General features: G+C 46.1%; 1 protein-coding gene across 3 annotated transcripts in view; it reads left to right on the forward strand.

The window, feature by feature from the left end:
- XPNPEP1 (X-prolyl aminopeptidase 1) overlaps nt 1–15,244 on the forward strand; it is a 41,307-nt gene extending 26,063 nt beyond the window's left edge. For all 3 annotated transcript variants that reach the window (XM_067537051.1, XM_067537054.1, XM_067537052.1), the window contains 10 exons: nt 2,100–2,150; nt 3,309–3,367; nt 4,286–4,363; nt 5,266–5,337; nt 7,917–7,977; nt 9,630–9,699; nt 11,848–12,021; nt 12,906–12,982; nt 13,888–13,986; nt 14,632–15,244. In XM_067537051.1, the coding sequence (XP_067393152.1) occupies nt 2,100–2,150; nt 3,309–3,367; nt 4,286–4,363; nt 5,266–5,337; nt 7,917–7,977; nt 9,630–9,699; nt 11,848–12,021; nt 12,906–12,982; nt 13,888–13,986; nt 14,632–14,760 (870 nt within the window). In that variant the 3' untranslated portion in view covers nt 14,761–15,244. The remainder of the gene's footprint in view (nt 1–2,099; nt 2,151–3,308; nt 3,368–4,285; nt 4,364–5,265; nt 5,338–7,916; nt 7,978–9,629; nt 9,700–11,847; nt 12,022–12,905; nt 12,983–13,887; nt 13,987–14,631) is intronic.
- The last annotated feature ends 5,433 nt before the right edge of the window (nt 15,245–20,677 follow it).

Raw genomic sequence — 20,677 nt, forward strand, 5'->3', positions numbered from 1 at the left:
GATACTCTGCCAAAGACCTATTCAAGTGGCTAATAATTTTGGATGCCTCCATTTTTGGGTGGCCAACTTGATGCACCTGAAACGGGGCTGATTTTCAGAAAATCCCAAGTTTCCCACCTTTGAAAAACCAGGCCCCTACTAGGAATTGTCAAAAATTGATAAGGGAAGCAAAGGGTAACAAAGAAAAATCTATAGCAAGCAGAGTTAAAGGCAATAATAAGGAGTTTAATTATATAAGAAACAAAAATAATCCTAACAATTGTATTGGTCCAATACTAGATGGAACTGGTAGAGTTATTTATAATAATGCAGAAAAGTCAGACGTGTTTAATAAATATTTCTGTTCTATATTTGGAAAAAAATAAGATGATGTAGTCATAGCATACGATAAAACACTCTTTCCATTCCACTAATATCTCAGGAGGAGTTAAAAAGCAGCTACTAAAGTTAGAGATTTTTAAATTAGCAGGTCTAGATAACTTGCATCCAAGAGTTTTAGAAGAGCTGCCCGAGGAGCTCGTGGGACCATTAATATTGATTTGCAATAAGTTTTGGAACACTGGGGAAGTTCCAGAAAACTGTAAAAAAGCTAATGTTGTGCCAATATTTTAAAACCCAGGTAATTATAGGCCTGACATTGATCCTGGGAGTGGCTAATATGGGACTTGATTAATAAAGAATAAAAGAAGGGTAACAATCAACATGGGTTTATGGAAAATAGATACCGTCTAATTTGATATCTTTTTTTGATGAGATAACAATTTTGTTTGATAAAAATGATAGTGTAGATGTAATGTACGTAGACACCTGTAAGACCTTTGACTTGGTACTGCATGACATTTTGATTAAAAAAACTAGAACAATATACAATTAACATGGCACTTATTAACTGGATTAAACACTGGTTAACTGATAGGTCCCAAAATGTAATTGTAAATGGTGTATCCATTGTCAAAGAGGTGTGTTTCTAGTGGGGTCCTTTAGGGATCAGTTCTTGGCCCTATGCTATTTTAAACATTTGTAATGACTTGGAAGAAAACATAAAATCATCACTGATAAAATCTGCAAATGACCCAAAAATTGGGGGCGTGGTAAATAATGAAAAGGACAGGTCATTGATACAGAGTGATCTGGATCACTAGATAAGCTGGGCACAAGCAAACAATCTGCATTGTAATATGGCTTAATGTAAATGTATGCATCTAGGAACAAAGAACGTACAGGATGGAGAACTTTATCTTAGGAAAAAATGACTGAAAAAGATTGGGGGGTCGTGGTGAATAATCAGCTGAACATGAGCACCCAGTGCAACACTGTGGTCAAAAGGGGTAATGTGATCCTGGGGTGCGTAAACAGGGAACCTCGAGTGGGAGTAGAGAGGTTGTTTTGCCTCTGTATTTAGCACTCCTGGACTGACTGCTGCTGGAATACGGTGTCTAGTTTCGGTGTGCACAGTTCAAGAAGAACGTTGAGAAACTGGAGACGGTTCAGAGAAAAGCCATGAGACTGATTAAACTATTAGAAAACATGCCTTGTTGAAATAGACTCGAGACGCTCTATCTCATTAGCTTAACAACAAGATTAAGGGGAGACTTGATCACAGTCTATAGGTACTACATGGGGAACAAATATTTAATAATGGGCTCTTCAATCTAGCAGAGAAAGCTATAACAGGATCCAATGGCTTTAAAATTCAGACTGGAGATAAGATGTACGTTTTTCACCATTAGAACAACTTATCAAGGGCCATGGTGGATTCTCCATTGCTGACCGTTTTCAAATCAAGATTGAATATTTTTCTAGTAGCTTTGCTCTAGAAATTATTTTGGGGGAAGTTCCATGGCCTGTGTTATACAGGAGGTCAGACTAGATGATCACAATGGTTTCTTCTGGCCTTAGAATCTATGAATGAATTTCTGGTGCTTGCATTAATCACAGAAGTTAGAGGCTAGAAAGACTTCTTAGATCACTTATCTCCCTGCCAGTGTACCCTGTGTTACTAGCTAATTGCCCTTGCATAAAAAAGACTGTTTCCTTTGCAGCTTTATAAATCTTACCTGCACTCAATTACTTTTTCTTTTTTACCCATTTTAATATAGATTAAAGATGCTGTCGCTCTGTGTGAGCTCTTTAACTGGCTAGAGAAGGAGGTATAGTATTAATTTCTCATGTTTTAATTTAGGAATTTTATTGCATAGTAAAATTTTTCATTAGCATAAGCTTTCAATACCATGAATGTTCTTTCGAGCAGTCCTGCAAGGACAGGAAGACAAAGTGTCTGTTTTTCTCTGGTTGATTTTGAGGCTGTGGATTTGATTCTGATTTCCATCTAAGGTGGAATGAGCTTTTTAATCATGCTCACATTTATTAAATGTGGTCAAAAGGCAGAGTAGGCAAATTTGCCTGAGTGGGTGAGCAAGGATCTGTCCAGGTCTAATATAGGAGATACTATCTTCTTGCTGACTTGGTAGATTGTAGAATAGTATCCTATTTTACAGTGCAGTGTTACAGCGACATTCTCAGGATAATCAGTGTTGTCCAGCTGCTAGGGCAGTTTAGGTGCCCAAGTTCCACTGACTTAACCTGTTTGGGTGCTTTTATGAATCCCACTAGGAGCATATGTGCATCTTTTGATGCCCGAGTACCTTTGTAAACCTGGCCATGTGACTGGTTTCCTGCTCTACCATTCGCTCACACAGCAAATCACTGCATTTGTGTCTCCATTTCCCCCTCGCCAAAATGGTTCAAATAAAAGTTACCTTATTTTTTGTGAAGTGCTTTGAGATCTGCGGATAAAATCTGAGCATTGCTAGCTTTTATATGTAAGTATTGTATGTTTAATAATATTTTCTTAAGGGTGTTATTAGCACCTTAGACGCTACAGCAAATAAGTGTAAGGTGCTAAAAAACACAGATTATCGAAATGGAAAGAACTGGTTAAATCTAGTTTGATTTTCACCATTATTTGTTCTGAATTTTTACATTTCAGCTTAGAGCCTGATCCCAGAAACAGTTGCTGCCATGTGTGACATTATTCCGATGGCTCTTGGAAGTCAATACATGTTGTACTAGCTGTTTGCACAGTCAGGTCCTAAGACACTGATGGTGAACTGGCCAGTTTCACTTCCTAGTTCTCACACTCTTAGCACAAAGCTGCTGAGTTTGAGGATTCCATCACTACAGGGGGCCAGTGAAAGAAAAAACCAAAATGCCTCGTAAGATTAGGTTGTGTGAGTGAGCCTCTTTTATGGTTTTCTGGTTTCTTTTGCCAGTGGACTTGCTAACTTAGCCCAGATCTTGTCCACTAGGTTCCAAAGGGATCTGTTACTGAAATATCAGCTGCGGACAAAGCAGAGGAGTTTCGCAGGTAAAAAAAGCAAAACCTAAACCCCAATCAAGGAGTTTTGTGGGTGGCTTTTTGTTTCTTTTCCGTGTTAATTTACCCTTTCCCTAAGGCATGTTATTTGAGGACAAGCCACTTTTCTCGGGGTTTATTTGGGCACAAGAAAAAGAGGGTTTGTGTCAGCTGGGTTAGGATCGCTTGGGAAGAGTAACTCCTGACTCGCTGGATCCCACGCGCCACCTTTCCCTGCCTTCCTCTGCTGCTGGTTACTGGCTTCTCCCTTAGGCAGGTTGGATCGTGACGTTTGCACAGGGAGGCAGGCGGCTCCGGTGAATGTGTATGAGGGCGATGATAATACTTGCCCAATTCACCTGGGAGTTGTGAAGGGACATTCAGTAGGGCTGGATTCTCCAGTCTCCGAAGACCAAGTTGTGCCCTAGAAGCAACAGGCACATAGTGGAGAATTGGGGCCATTAAGGTCTGTGAGGCTCTTGGATACTGCAGGGATGGGCGCTCTAAAGAAGTCTGTAAATAAATCAGGAGTAAGAAGCAGGTGTGGCCTCTGAGGGCAGAGATTTGGAGCTGGGGAGGATGCTGGCTCCCTGGAGGTGTGGAGGCCAGGGGATTTGGTACTGATAAGGAATGGCGAGGGTGAGCAGGGAGCGAGAGAGAGAAGGCAGGACTCCAGTGGGTTGTGGGGTTAGGGGCCGAACTGGCTTGGCTCCTGTCTTGCACCAGAGTCACCTCTCAGCTTGTCCTGCTGGCTGAGGGACTGAGCCGATCTTCGTATGGAGGGGAAGGGTTTGAGTGAGGTGAAATGGAGGGCGGAGGAGGTAGCGAGGCTAGCTACAGACTGTTTTATTATCTGAGCTGTGGTGGTGACTCACCTTGCCCTGGCGTGTCTCTCACTGATGTGGCTGTTTTCTTGGTGTTTCCTTTCAGGCAACAGGACGGTTTTGTCGACTTGAGCTTTGCTACGATTTCGAGCACGGGTCCGAACGGCGCCATCATTCACTACAAGTAAGAGACGCGCAGCCCCTGCGCTCCTCAGCGGACGCACTTCCAGTAGCCCGCATTGCGTCCCCACGGAGCTACAGCTGAGTCCCGAAGAGCCAGAGTATTAGGTTCAGAGAAGGAAAAATATCCCTCTCAGTCACCTTTTTGCTTTATAGTAGCAAAGCTTCCTTCCCCGGGAGACAAGGATCCCAGCGCACCGCTTGGGATGCTGACACGTTGATGCCAACGTTGTACCAGGACGTTGTGGCCAGCAGGGGACCATCCCAAGTTGTGGCTGGTTCCGCCTATACAGCTGGCTGCACTCCAGCGTATGAGCTGGAATTGGAGGTGAAGGCAATAGATATTTTAACCCATGGTGTGGATCAGTTGTCGTGGCTGTGCAGGGGCAATGAATGCTCCCATCATAGCATCCACCGCCAAACCTCGGACTCCAGAGATGTGTCTGAGGGAGGGCAGGTTGGCCAATCCCGGCTGCCTCCTCTTGGTAGCTGATTTGGATTCCTTGTGGTGTGAGGAAATTGCTAGTGATTTTGCAGAGCGGGGTTGCTCCTGACAACAGACGAGGAGGAAGGGGTGTGTGTGGGTGGGGTTCAGTCTGCCTGCTCAGGAGTGCAAGGAGATGGGTCACCTGCTGTGGCTAGGAAAATGCTCTTCCTGAAGAGGGGAAGAAGTGGGGAACGGGGCTGGAATGGGGCAAGGGGCGCATGTTGAAGAACGGGCAGGGAGGAGCCTGTGCCATTCATGAGGTGTTGTACGCTCATCTCCACATCCCACGGCTCCGTAGTTGTGCTAATTCCATCCTGGAGGTGACCGATCTAAACGTGCACTTGACGTTGTCGTTCAACAGCTGCATTTGGAAGCGTTAAAATTCTAGAACAAACCGCTTTTTTTGTTTAATCGAGTAGGCCAGTTCCCGAGACCAACAGGACTTTGTCTGTGAAGGAGCTCTACCTCCTGGATTCCGGAGCTCAGTACAAGTAAGTGGAGGCGGGTGGCTGTACCTCGCGTTTCTCTGAGCATCAAGAAACGGTTAGTGGGTGATCTGCGGGGCGGGGCTCTCCGTTGCCTTGGCGAACGCGACAAAGGACCTAGACTTGGTGCTGACTAAACATCTGGAGGATCTGTCGTTTTTAAAGAACGTCTGTCATGCGGGTCTTGTCCCCCTGTCCTGAGTGGAGCAGCTGGCGGAAAACTGCACAATAACGTTTAAAGATTAAAGTCTTTCCAGGTCACCAGTTTGGCTCTTGCTGGGGTCACTGGGCTGAGAAAGGAATGAGGGGCCTTGTTGGCCTTCATAAAGGGGCAAAGGGTTGAACGGGCCATTATCATTATGGGGGCTCACTTGCGTGACGTTTACAGAACTGCCATCGGGTTGCCGCCCCCTGGGCACTGCCTCGTGGCAGGCCCCGGAGCCGCTGTCACTCTGCCTCAGTGTCCCTGATGTGCTGGTAGCCTATGGCTCCGCCGTCTGGCTGGATCACTGTGAATCTTCAACCCTCCTCCCGCTTCCTGGTTAGCAGAGTCTAAAGTCACAGTCTCAAAAGGAGTCTGAATCCCAGCTGGGAGCCCCCCGAGGTTATCCTTCCACCCGCCTCTAGGCTCAGCCTTCAGACCCCTCCCTTCCCCTCAGATGGTGCGCCCCTGCCCTGGCCTACCTTAACAACCATCGGCAGGTCCCTGATGACCCCACACAGCCCGATGTCCAGCCTGCCTTCTCTCCAGGGAGGCCCTGAATGGCCACAGCCCCTCTCAGATCCTGGCTTCAGCCAGGCTCCTCTCCCTAAGTGAGGGTGGCTGGTCTGCTCTCCTTCCCAGCCAGCAGCAACCAAGCGAGCTCTCCCCTTCCCAGCCCCTTCCTGCCACCCAGCTCTCGCAGGCAGGGCCGACTGTGCTCCCCACAGTTCGTGGACCCTTCCCAGCCCGTGTGGGATTTGTATACCCCACCACAAGGACGTACAAAGAGGGATTCCCTGCTGATACGGTCTTGCAATAGGAAGGCGAGATGGTGCCCGTACGGTTTGGCTGCATGCCTCAAAAGGAGACCAGGGAGTGAGATATGACTCGTCGTTACAAGGATGTCATCTGCTAAGGCTCTTGGCCAGCAGCAGGTTACTTCCCCCTCCGAGCCGTCTCAGCTCTGCTAGCTGGTGCCTGGGGGGCAGAATCAAACCTCTGTCCATTCCCCACCCACCTGCCTGGGAGGAGGGAGTCACAGCCCCACCGACCTGCCTCTACTCTTCAACCAGGGATGCGGCTAGCTGCACAGCAGAGTCTGGGCATGTTGGGCAAGGAACCATATTGCCCAATGTTAAGATGATGCCAACAGAGGGCAGAGTCAGGGTCGAGGGCAGTACCATTATGTGTTCACTCTGAAACCTACTGTTCACCTCTTTGATGATCCACAGAGAGTGAATTCCTGTCTGATCCCTAGATGTGGCACAGGTGTGAAGCCTGGTGCGGGGGAAGCCTGTGTTACCTTAGCGCATGCTGTCTTCGTTTGATCGATCAAATTGGTGGCCTGCGGCTCTGTGGCTGTTTCACTGGGACCTTTCACAAGCGCTAACTAAATAGATTAAAGGTGTTTTGTTCAGCAAGGGCGTGGAGCAGATCTGTCCTTTGGGAGGAATTGTCTCGTTAGAGCTCCGGCTTTTGTTAGCCGTCGTTTGTAAAGGGCTTTGAAAAGGAAGCGCATGAATGTACTTTGATACGATAGGTACAATGAGAGCTTTTCCCCTCGGCGAATGCCTTAACGATTCCTTTAGTGTCACAATGGAAAGCAGCCCCTTGAATAAAATGAGAGTTCGACGTGGATGGCATTTAGCACGGTATTGGGGCAGAGAGGCTGAGTTTGCTGCTGCTGCTGCTGAGAAATTAAATCCTGAATGTTTTCTGAGTATGGCCTGTGTGGGCCAAGGTAAAATGTATACGCACAGATTGGCATTTCAGAAGTAACTAGTAATTTTTGGGTTGAAAGCCAAACTTGAGGTACCTTAAAGGGGTCTCATTTTCAGAGAGCAGGTTTTCAGCACTTCCTGAAAGATCAGTTCAAATCATTATTCACTGCGACATATCTGTCCTTCGGTCAAAGCAGGTATCAAAACCACGTGCATGTTTTTGTGCAGCCATTAGCTATCGTCTATGCATCTGTTTTTCTTAAAGAACGCAGCTGTGGATTTAGTCTGCTTCGGTAATCCCCCCCCCTTGGTACCATTAAATGTAATTGTCCCTTCCCCGTATTATTGTGCAGCCTGTTGTGAGTTGTCCACTCTAGAATTAGTTGCATTTTAGTGGCAATCTAGGTATATAATTTGAGAAATGCTTTGGGATGAAAGATGACATTTGAATGTCAATTAATACTGTTACATACGGGGATCAGTGGGTTCAGGAACTCATAAATTCTAAGCGTAGAAGGGACTACTAGCGTGACCTCCTGCATAACTTGGGGTGTAGAATGTCACCTACTGGAAATGACGACCACTACGCCTTTATCGTTGGGCTAAGATGTAGTCTCCATTTGAGCTTGCGCTCTGTGACTTCATTTGCTCTTGTTTCAAAGGGATGGCACGACGGATGTGACCAGGACAATGCATTTTGGCATCCCGTCGGCATATGAAAAGGTAACTGGATATCCTGTGTTTCGAGATCAGGCCTACAGTATTAGAGATATTTAAATAATCATGACTTTTTAAGGAAGAAAAAAAAATAAACATGATCTGAGCGGTAGAAAGCTACCTAGTAACTGTGGAATCAACGCGGCTTATTTTGTACCATCCATTTGCTAATAAAATCTATGAGGATTCTTAGATTCTACGGTCAAAGGACCATTGTGATCATCACTCTGATCTCCTGTGTAGCCATAGGACTGCCCTGAAACAATTCCTGCTTAAAAAGGAAGCTGTCAGGATTCAGAGCTGCAAAATTTAACCTGAGAAAATGTAAAGAGCGGCACCTTCCCCATCTCAGAAGCCACACTTCCCACCTGGAAAATGATCTGGCTTTCCCCAGAAAACTTCAGAGGCAATGTGCTGAAAACTCAGGCCATTTTGCTGAGCAACTGCCTCTGCAACGATGAAGCTCTGAATGGTGAGATTGTGCATCAAGGGCTTGTCTAACAAAGCAATCTCACTGGTGTCACCTAACTCAGTTTAAAAACCAGCTCTCTGTGTGGATGCTAGTATAGCACATCCTCACCAGAGCGACCCGTTTCAGAGTTGTGCGGCGCAGTAGCCATGCAGCCTCAGTTTCCCAGCTGGCCTTCCCCTTCTCTGCCCAGCCTCCAATGCCTTCTGGGTGCAGAGATTTGGGCCTAGTCTACACTGGAAAAATAGGTCAGTTTCACGACATAACTCAGAGGTGAAAAATCCATGCCCCTGAGCGGCCTAGGTAAGCCAACCTAAGTCCCTGTTGAGATAGCGCTAGGTGCACGTCCATGGCCCTAACCAGTTTTCTGACCTGCATCTGGTCTCTCTCTCTCTGTTCCTTCCACAACTGAGCAAGGCTCTGAACCCCTCTCCCTGGAAGCATGCCTTCCACGGAGGCTTGGGTCCCCCATTACAGATGCTCTTATATTGATTTAAAACTGGCTTACACAGTTAATAAGCCAGTTTTAAACCTATATCAGAGAATTCACACCGGGATTTCAGTGATGCCACTAACCCTGTTTAAAATCCAATCTTTAGTTAAAATTAATGCAACTTTGCATTTATACCAGGCCTGTCTGTCTGTCTGTCTGTCTAGGTACTTGCAGTAGAGCCCCTGTTTTACGAACTATTGAGGCATTCATATAGTCAAAAACTCATAAAATAGAACATCTTAAAATTAAAGTCGGTACGGTGCATAAATTGCCATGTTGTTGCAATGTGTCACTTCCTTCTTGTCCTTCAAATCACCGGAAAGCTATTTCCAACATACTGAAGGCATGGGACTGTGAAGGGATGTTGACTTGTTCTTTGACATCATTTCCGTTGTGAGGTTGCTTTTTTTTTTTTTTTTTTGCCTGCTGTTGGGAAAAATGGTTCGTATACTGGGTCATTCATAAGATTGGTGTCCATCTGACACTTGCCGAAATCAGTTTGGAAGGATTCGGTTCAGTCATTATTGATTCTCTCACTCTGAATCTTTGTTCTCCCGCTTTGCTATGGCATTGTCTACTTTATGGGTCTTAGCTGAGTCTTCCTCTGTAACACTCCGATGACGTAGAAAATGCATCAAAGTGAAGAAAGGTGTTGCTTTTTATCTTCGTTACTCATGGGGTGCTTTTCGTTGGCAGGAATGCTTCACCTATGTCCTGAAGGGTCATATAGCTGTGAGTGCAGCCGTCTTCCCTAACGGAACCAAAGGTTGGTTACTTGGTTTGTCTCACTCAGTTCTTCAGCTGTAGGTTGTTCTGAGCCAACGGGAGCCCAGACGACTGAGGTGTTGGGAGAATCACGTGGCCATTTAGAAGAATATTATGCTTGACAGATACCAGACATAACTGAAGACAAGACTTCTCTCTGTATCACCGTTACATTGCATCATGTTTATCAATCCAGCTCCTTTAACACTGACAATGAAACTCTTGGAGTGGAGTAAAGGGAATTTGTATCTCTCTTTAGTTCCGTGGGTGTAATATTTTCATTGCTGAGTTGCATAGTAATAAATCACTGGCCACCTAGAGCTTTACAGTTGTCTGGATGCTGTACAACATGGCCAAGGCCTTAGCAAGGAGAGATCACAGATCACCTGCATCAAAGGCAAAGATGTTCATCTGAAGCTAAAGGAGAATCTTCTTTGGGTGTTAGCAGTATAGGGCCTGTGACACACAAATAGGTAATTCTGATTCTATCCAGTAGAGGGTAGTGGTGCACATACACACCAGCCAGTTCCTTGCAGTGTTATTCTGTCCCATGTACGATACCCAACAAAGATGCCTCCTTTTCAGTTGGGCACAGTTTGCATTTCTGATGCATTGCAAACACAGGCCAGATTTTCATTTCTGGCCACTGTCATGGAGCCATCAAACCCCAGATTTGGGTGTTTGAGGGAGTTATTAGGTGTGTGTATGTTCTGGGATGAGAGAAGGTCATTCTGTCCTCTTAATCCGATCCCCAGTTCTTCTGCCCCCAGTACACCGAGAACAGCCATCTCTGCATTAGTGCATTCTCCAGGGGCCATTCAGCCTCTGAATGCAATAGCGAGACACAGCAAGGGGCTGGTGGGGGTTGTTTTTATGAGACAGGCACTGTTCTGAAAAGCCTTGTGAACAGGGGACATTGACCCTGGAATTCTTTAGTTGAGAAGAGACTTGGCTTGCTGCCCTTGATGGTGTCTGTGGTGGTCTCACAGCGCTGAGACACTCTCCCCTTCCAGTTCGCAGCAGGCCTTTTATACTAGTGGCTCTCAGCCTCTCCAGACAACTGTACCCCTTTCAGGAGTCTGATTTGTGTTGTGCACCCCCAAGTTTCACCTCACTTAAACTACTTGCTTACAGACTCAGACATGACAATACAACAGTGTCACAGCACACTGTGACTGAAACATTGCTTACTTTCTCATTTTTACTATGTAACTATAAAACAAATCATTTGGAATATCAATACTGTACTTGCATTGCAGGGTATAGTATATAGAGCAGTATAAACAAGTCATTGTCTGTGTGAAACTTTAGTTTGTACTGACTTCGCTAGTGCTTTTTATGTAGCCTGTTGTAAAACTAGGCAAATATCTAGACGAGTTGATGTAGCCCCTGGAAGACCTCTGTGTACCCCCATGAGTATGTGTACACATGGTTGAGAACCACTGCTTTAGAGTTACCTGGTCCAGCTCTGCCTAGGCTGGCTGCAAATATCTTTCACAATGAAATTACCTCAGACACAAAAACCTTGATAGCAAAAGTCCTCCTGGTGTTCTTCAGGGACAAGGGGTGTGTGTGTGTGTGTTTTTCTATCTGTCTTCCCCAGCCTGGGAAGGGAACTCAGGATCACCCCTGTTCCTCCCAGCGTTAAAGGACTACTGGCAGACACACCCTCTGTATTTCCACCTCTGCATAATGAGAAGAGGGAGCATTTTGTCCCCCTCTTCAGGGTTTTTGTCTTGATTGGTTGGGTGATTAATTGACTGGGACAGAGGGGAGCCTTCCCCCCCCCCATTACAAAGCTTCTGGCCCCAAGCCCTTAAAGAAACAGTCGTCTCTTCTCCCCAAGACTCAGTCTTCCTCCAGGACCATTTCTTCCCTCCCCACATCTGCCTTTGCTGTCTCACAGGGTCTTTGTTGGGTTGATCCTATTTGGAACAGGATAGCCTGGACCCAGGCCCCCATTGCTCTTGTCCGTAAAGACCCCCTAAGTGGTCTGTTTTATAGTTTGTGCAGAGCCGGTGACGTGGTTGTCTCTTTTAGTTACTCTCTGGTATCCCATGGTAAGATCTGCTGCTGTGATCATCCGAACTGACTGTGTCCAGCTGGTTGGAGCTCTCTCTAAATGTCTCTCTTTTTCGCCGGCCTGCAGGTCACCTTCTGGATTCCTTTGCCCGCTCTGCATTGTGGGACTGTGGTTTGGATTACCTGCATGGCACAGGGCATGGAGTTGGGTGTTTCCTAAATGTGCATGAGGGTCCTTGTGGCATCAGCTACAAAACCTTTGCAGATGAACCACTGGAAGCTGGCATGATCCTTTCTGATGGTATTTACTGTCCTTGGCTGTATTCTGTAGTCAGATGAGGACAGCTGTGTTAACAAGCTGCTTAGGGAACAAATGGGAAAAGCAGTGGGAAGTGTGGGGGGGATATTTCCTGCCTTTCCATTTGCCAGGTAATTCCTTGTTTAAGATATCTAGAGAAAGACCATCCAATTATACCTGGAGTCTTAAGACTATCTTTCTATTGCAATACTACGGGCCTGATTCTGCTCCCACTTCTCCTGTACACACTAGTATAACTGTCCAAATCAATGCAACCATTGTTGGCAAACCGGTTTGAGACACAAACCAGAGCCTAGGACATATTTTCCCATTCTTCAGGGGAAGGATGGTCCTATGGCAACCACACAGCAGGACTTGTAGAACCTAATCCACTAACTGTATTAACCTTTCAATGCCTCAGTGCTAAAATATGGGGATAATAATACTTAGTTACCCCGTGGGGGTGGGGGGTTATGAGACTAAATTCATTCAAGTTTGTAAAGCTGAGACCTTTAATTGGAAGCTACAATGGGCACCCCTTAAAACGGAGTGGGATTTTTTTGCCGGTAGCAACTGGATTAATTGATTATTTGCAGAATTCTGGTGATTCAAACAGATGTGACACCCACTTTGTACTTCCCGTGAGGTTGGAAGGTGACTCCTGAAGCTGGGGCATTCTGTCTCTCTGTGAGAACTCAGCCTGTCCCCTTGTTTGGGCTGTATGTGCAGATTAGGCAGAATGGGAAATGTGTTTCCCTCGGTGGGTGCCGGATTTCCAGACTGTTGAACTATGCAGATGAACTAAAGCCCCAGGAGGAAATTCACCTGTTATGTTAAGTAACTGTGCTACAGGGCAGGGATTGCCTGATTATTGTCTGTCTCCGTAGAACCTGGGTATTACGAAGATGAGTCTTTTGGGATCCGAATAGAAAACGTAGTACTCGTGATCCCTGTCAAAACCAAGGTGAGTGGCTTCTGAGCATGCTCAAGAAGCACCTTATTGCTTCTCCGTGAGTTGATGGTTGTAAAAAACATGAACTCCAAATTCATGAGATGTTAAAAGCCTGGAACTGGAAGCAGGCCAATATTGCAGGCAGTTGTAGCCACAGGTCTAGTTTTCCCATGGGGCTGGGTTACTGTACTTGGAAGTGTTCCATTCTGGGAAAATGTACGAGGACTTTTCTCTGTAATGAAGAATGAGTCCAGGTCTCTTCCTGTAAACAGATATAATGAGAGCAATGCTGCTGCTGCTGTGATCAGCACAGCTCATTAAGAATGGTCAGGCAATAGGTTAAAATCCGTGTAGCGGAATCTTCCTAACATCTCTCTGCTCTGGAGATCCAGGCCTGAGTCTCTGCATTCCAGTCTCTTTGTGTTGCTGCAGGGTGCAGAATGGGTGTAAAGCTAATGGTTTTCCCTAGCTGGAGATTTGTAGGCATGGCAGAATCCCTAGCAGGGGGAGAGTCAACCTAGCCTGCTTCGACACCAAAATCTGCAGGCTTACGTGGATTATGCTTTCATTAAACACGGCTGATTTTAAAAAGGAACGATTCCTTGTTTGCTAAATTTCTTAGGGTGAAATGTCACTAGAAATGCCAAAATGAGCAATTCCAGGTAGCTGCCCCTCGACGAGACGGTATCAGGTTTGGTCTTGAAGGTTCTGAGCCGAAGCCCACATGGAGACTTCCGTCGACTTCAGTGACCTTCGCAGCAGGCCCTACAACATTCGGAACGCCAGTCGAATGTTTTCCCTTCTGATCCATGCATAAGCCGCTCGCAGAACGGGGGTCGCACGTGTTGTACCGAACACCCCCACCCAGCTGGCGCAGTTTCCAGTCACTCAGGCTGTCTTTCCTCCTTTCTCTGCAGTACAACTTCAATAACAGAGGGAGCCTGACTTTCGAGCCATTAACCCTGGTTCCGATCCAGACTAAAATGATCGATGTTTCTTTACTGACGCAAAAAGAGGTAAGGGAAATAGTAGAGGTGGATTGGCCTCTTCAGCTGGAGGGAAGCAGACTCGTTCTGAAAAGAGCCTGGCCTCCCCTTCCTCTCTCAATAAGGCCGCCTTTCTTCTCACCTTTGGCAGCTCACCTAAGCTAATCTCTGCTTTACTCTGCTCTTGCTTCCTATGCTCCCTGCAGCTTGATCGTTGCTATCCCCTTGGCTTCAGCTCTTCTATCAGGTTGTCCCCTCCTAGCTGGAACAGTCCCTCCCTCCACTTTTCCAGTACGTGCCCTCTCCCCACTCTTCGTGAATCCATCCATCCTTCCCCTGACCAATAGCCCCTTCCACCTTCCCTTTTCTGAACACGTACTCCATGCAGCATCTTCGTCGGGCTTAGCACCCAATAGTAGACCACACTTAGGTATATAGTCCCGTTCAAGGGGACCTCTTAAAATCAGGTCCTAGGTGCCTCCATTTCAACACCCAAAATGACACGTCATTCCGGAATACGTGGGCCTGGCCCTTTTCCCATTGGCCCTTACAGCTTGGTCAGTTCCCCACTGGGAGCTGGCGATCTTGCCCGTGCCAAGTGCAGGATGAACAGACCACGCTCTGCTCCCCCTCTTCTTGATTTGCAGTAAGCGTTGTACCTGTCCCTTTCTCTAGCGCGACTGGGTGAACGATTACCACCAGAAATGCAGGGAGGTGATCCGGGCAGAACTGGAGCGGCAAGGACGTCACGAGGCTCTCCAGTGGCTCATCAGGGAGACGGCGCCCATCACCGACATGCATTAAGACCAACTCTCTCTCTCTTTTTTTTTTTAAACATAACTTTTTAAATGGTGAAAGTTAGATTCTTTCAACCTTAAAAATACTCTATTCCTCTCCACGCTCACTCCCATTCCTCCCCCCCTCATTTTGAAAATAAATGTGGATTGAAGAAGAGTCACCATTTGGAAATAGCAGGGGCTGGGGGCTTTTTGTTTAGCCTCCGTTTTCCTTTGTAAGGGGAGAGGCGCGTTCCCTCTGTGAACGGTTTTTCTGCTAATGAGCAAATCTCAAAAGTGAAGCTTTTGAAATCTGGGCCTTGCTGAAACAATCATTCTAGGAGACAGTACAGGAATATTTTATACATGTTGGTTGATCACTGTGAAAACCCAGTGGCTTTACATCCCTGGGTTCCAGGTGCCAATACACTGCTCATGTTAATGGTGGTGCTGATGAGCCTACATTTCTGATCTGCTAATAAAAGTTTCAAAGCCCGGCTTTGCTCCATTGTCTTCAGTCTCTCTGGTCTCTGTCAGCGGTGTAACTGATTTCCAAAGGGCTGGATATTAGTCAAATTGGCCATTTAAACTCAGAATCATACCCTGTCCTCACCTACCCCAGGCACAGATGGCTTGAAATACACATAAACATTGCCATTCCATGTAGTTGGAGTTTGGGCAGGGCTGCTCTGTGGCAGATCTGTGCTCAGGATTGCAGACAAAACCTAACAGAGATGTGTGTCTGCAAAGGGCCATGGCTAATATGCTTGACTATAGGCAGTAGTATTATTTGTCTACTTATATGACCCCCCCTTGATGCACTATATGAGAGTACAGTGTCATGGAATTAGAGCCCTTCCTATGGTAGGAGTTTAAAAAAAACAGCTAAACAATGTGGACACAAGCCAAACAGGCTTCCACGTAGCTTGAGTTCCAGCTCAGTCTGCCTTTGTTTACCAGAGACTTGCTTTGTCTGGACACAGAGGGACATCTAGTGGCTAAACAATAGACTGCAAATAAATATCAGTATGCAGGAATGCCTTGCATTCTGCCTCCATGACAGAGAAAAAAAATCTACTTGTAGATTCCCCAATATAAAAATCCCACTGCTCAGTGTTTTTTTGCAGTGAGTTAGGCCCATAATGATATTGTGACAACATATTCACTGAAGTATCCACTTGAAGTAACATTCATACTGAAAGCCTCATGCCGGAAACAAAAATTCTGAAACCTCCCTTAAGAGCTACTAGCTAGCTAGAAAAAAATCATGGTTTTCTTAGTTTCTATGTCAAAGAGATGCTGTCAGGCCTTTGTAGCTCAAATGTATTTTCTTTTAAAACAAAACTCAGTATAAATAAAACCCTTTTCATGTAATTTTTTTCCAAGTGAAAACAGTAATTAAGCCACACTAAATGGCATAAAGTGTGTTTAAATATTCCTCAGCCGTGCTGGAAACCCAAATGCAATAGGATGGTGCAGTGGCCTGGGAACCTGCAAGTGGAACTGACCAGCCTCAGCATGATACTATCCAAGCTGAGGAAAAAAAACAAAGTTAAAACCAAACATTAAAAAAAGCCAGCCACTCAGATTTTTAAATTCACTTTATACAAGGCATTAAAAACTCAGGGGGGAAAAACCACTCATCTAAGTATAACTTTTATCTTGATAGTGTCCCGTTAAGGTTGTTATAATACTTCAGTGCAAGTCAGTGTTATTTTTTTTCTTGTGTGCACAGTTTTAGTGTTGTTGTAATCCTAGGTGAGAAATGTCTTGCTTCCCTTAGCTGGGTGCTCCTTTGCCAAATACTTGATACATGCTCAAAGGTACACAAAAGTGCTTCCTCAACGAGACATCACATGGAAATGGATCTGTGATAATTGTCATCCAAATTAACTTGTGCACAGCTGGGAACGACTGATCAGAGTGGTACCAACTCCATGCCTGCAGCTGTACTGCCTCAGGTTGTGATCTTCTCCAATCTCAAAACTAAGCAGGGTCAATTGTTGGATGAGACACCTTTAGGGAAAACCCAGCTGTGGAGAGCAATGATCTTGCTAGCTGCAATAGATGGCTGGCCCAGAAGGATGCATGCTGACCGGCTGCTGCTGAACTAAAGCCTGAGATGTAAAATCAAGATCCTGGGCACTTGTAATTGCAACAGCTCCCCAAACTAAGGCTGTTCTAGGCCTTGTGACCTGGCCAGATTCTAATCTGCATTAGCTTCCTGCCAACTCCTGGACTTCAGCTGATCACACGCTTCTTTACTTTTTCTTTTAAAGTCCATGGGTAGAAAGACAGACAAGGGAACCTTCAAACTGATAGACTACCACAGGTTAAATACAACAGCCAGGAGAGATGAATGTCCCCTGACCCGCATTGAGGGGAAATTATCCCTCTTGCCTGACCCAAGTGGGTCGCTGTTAGATACCAAAAGTAGGTGACAGCAGGGAGATGTGATGTCTTCTAGCTAGAGCTGACAGAAAAATGCTAATTGACGTGTCCTGGTGACCTTTGTAAACATGTTGGGTGTGTTTTCCCTTAAAGTTCCCACAATTTTTTCCCAAGTTTTCAGCGGAAACTAAAAAGTGAAATTTTTTCTGGTTTTGGTTTTTCAGTTTCTGCTCCCCCGCCCCCCTTTCCAGTATCACAAAGAAAAAGGGAAAAAGAGGAAGAGCAGGGAGGGGAAATGGGAAAGGAAGAGAAAAGACTGGAGCGTTCCCCAAAAACCCTGAAAAGCAATTAAAATTTTATTGTCTACCAAAAAAAACAAAACAAAAAACCCCAAAACTTCCCACAAAATGAAAATTCCACATGGAAACTTTCATGTCAATTGAAAATTTTCCATGGGGAGGTGGGGAAAAAAGCTAATTTTGATAGAAAAGCGTTTGATGGCAAATTTTCACTCCGCTCAATTTCTGAATGCATCTTCTGCCACATTGGGTGTATGCCCATTTAAGATGATGCCACAAGGCCAATTTCTGTTACAGCCCCTCATGTTACCACAAGAGTCAGGGCAAGAATCAACAGGCTGTCCTGACTGGATCATTTTATTGATTCCCCCCGTGCTGTCATGCTCAGGACACCCAGAACTTTGAGCCACTGCGTTACCCATCTGCCTTAGCAAGTGCTGCTTTGCTACTGCTAAACTCTGGGTCAGCTCCCTGACACACCAGCTGTCTGCCTTGCCAGCAAACTCTTCAAGCCTCTGCCAGTCTAAACCTGGCCTTGCAGATAACAATCAGTGAGACCCAAGTTCCCCTGAGACGTTGTCTCCCTGTAGCATCCAGTCCGTCTGACTGGACACGCCCAGAAATGATTACATTCACTGCCTCCAAAGAGCCAGGGCACATGGCAGCCTGTAAGGTTAGCTGCAGACTCACGCTTTGGTCTAATGCGGCACAGCCCTGAGATGGTTTGTAATAAAACAAGAATCAGTTTAGTAACAAAGAACAGAGATTGAGATGATGCTAAGCAAGAAAAAAGAGAGTGGTAGGGTTAAAAAAACGGAGCAAAGCTCATTCTCTAGTGACTAAAATTTCATCTTAGCAAGTTACAGTCTTTGCCTAAGCACTTTCCTGACTGACGTCAAGTGACTAGCATTGCCGAGCCCGCCAGACGAGGGGAGCCAACTTCCATAGGCTCAGAGGGTGCGGTGCGCTCTGTCCCCTCACTGCTGGATAGCTGAAAGATCCTTTTGCTCCCCTTATATTACCCGAAGTCCAAGATCTCTGCCCCAAGACAAGGAAGGGTTCCTGGAGTGCCGATTCTGTCTCCCAGTGTAAGTGTTCAACTGTCTTCTCTGTAGTCGATAGGTAAGATACGGGTATTGCTTAAAGCAGTAATGCAAAAAAGCCTGCAGCTGTCAAGACAATAGCTAAGCCAAATGAACTAAGGATACAGGCCTGAAGACTTCAGAGTCATTTATGGGTTACTCGTGTGTAGCACAAGATAGAGCGAGGTTATAAGTAAATGTTGCTAAACTGCTGACAGGTAACCACAAGCTGCCAGTTGATTTAGCGGTTTCACGTTAGGAACATCAACAGATGTCTGACCACAAGAATGCCATAGTCACTACCTGCTGTATATGCTAATAAGCTTGCGGTGAAAGGCCTAGTGACCTACAGGAGAAGGTCACCCCAGCACTAGTAGGGTGAGGAAATACAGATAAGGGAAAGGGGCTGAAACCCCTACCGAATATGCACGAGGCGTAGTGGGAACCAGCATCACATTATAAAAGCTGTATCCTGGCCTGCGTGCCTGGGGAGGTGCTAAGATGACGACCCCTGGTGGTGATGAGGAGCATGAAGACTAACCAGGTTTTCCAGTCGGGATGGTGTGAGTACATGGACGCTGAGGTGCTGGGCATTTTGCCCAGTTTGTATTCTCTCGCTCTACTTTGCTGGGCTGGCACGTTTGTGCTTTTGCTAACGGTGCAAATACAAATATATTAAGGCCCCAACACCTTTCCTAAGTGTGAGTCTCTCTTGTGTACACAGGGGTCCTCCGCATCCCTCGAATACAGCTGGGTCTGGTCATGAGGCAGAACCCTGACAAACTACAGGGTGTTAATTGGCTTTTCTAATTCGTCACTATAACTAATACAGAATCACTAGATCAGGTAACATCAGCCCGCCCCTCCCTTGTTTAGCCCGATGGCTTTATGTAAATGCACGTTCGTTGTTCTCTGCCAGTAATCCAGCTGGTCAGCCAGGGAAACACACATTCCTTGTCTAGGTCTGGCTGGCTTTCTGCACTGCTGCCCGAACACATTTTATGAACGTATTTCCAGTGCAGTGCACATCTGTAACTGTTTGCATATACCCCGTACCTACCGGCATGCAGTGATCTCTGGGACCAGTGTGTTACACATGATCCCAAGGTGTCATTTAAGGTGATACATGTTATGACAGTGTATTGGGGCAACGCATGTGTCGGGCCTGATGTGGGCTACAGTGGGTGGGAGGGGAGCTCTACCAGTCAGCATGGCGGGGATCCCAATGTCGCACCCCCTGTAGTCAATGGGTAGTTTTGCTTATCCACCGACTGGACCCAAAAGCTTGAGTCATATGGCGCTGAGCCTCAGCTGGTGTAAACTGGGCCAACACCATCTCAGTGGAGCAAACCCAGTTTACAGCAGCTGAGGCGCTGGCTCACCGTGTGTGCATGTCGCTCTACTGGAGTAGTAAGAATACAAGCAAGTTGTAAACATTCGCCAACCGCATTTGGGGGCTGTAAAGTTTTTTTTTGGCCAGTCAAGTAAAAATGGTACAAGAGGAGCCGGTGCTTATTTTTTTCCCATGTATGACAATCCCCAGGGGCCTCTTAGTTCAATCCAAAATCATGACCTGCGCTTGGGCACTGAATGCTGGCAGCGGGCCCATTGGTAGTCAAGGTCTTCCAGACGGACCATTTCGCCTTGAGTCGTAAGATTCATATTCATTCATCACAGGCGAAGAGACAGTCTGTAAGTGGTTTGAATAGCTGGCTCCGATGAAATCCTGCCCTCTTCCCACTCTTTGCAGTGGCAAAATTCAGTTGTTTTGGAGCTTAAATGGCTCATAACTCACCTGCAATGAGAACGCCACTATTTGCTCACACGCCTATTAAATCTGTCACTTCCCAAAGCAGCAATTGGCCCCTGCTCTTCATTTAATCAGACCAGGCCTCAAAAACAAAACCAAACCCACAAATGCTTCCAAGAATGCTGAGATTTAGGAGCTTCTTAGCAAGTTCACCGAAGTCATTTAGGCTGCAGAAGATAAATTAGCTGAGCTAACCAGTACAGAGGGAGAGCCAGGCTAGAAAAGGGCAGCATTCCAGAGAGCTGAGGGAAGATGGGGCCATGGAGGCTTTGGCTTCCCCACTGCAGCTAAAATAGTAAAATGATCAGGCAGAGCAGTGAGTCGCATAGGGACTAGCCCAAAGGCGATCATAACTTGGGGCAA

This window comes from Emydura macquarii, unplaced genomic scaffold (genome assembly GCF_026122565.2).
Source record: "Emydura macquarii macquarii isolate MOO-44397 ecotype Brisbane River unplaced genomic scaffold, CSIRO-AGI_Emac_v2 contig_3692, whole genome shotgun sequence".
Classification (NCBI taxonomy): Eukaryota; Metazoa; Chordata; order Testudines; family Chelidae; genus Emydura; species Emydura macquarii.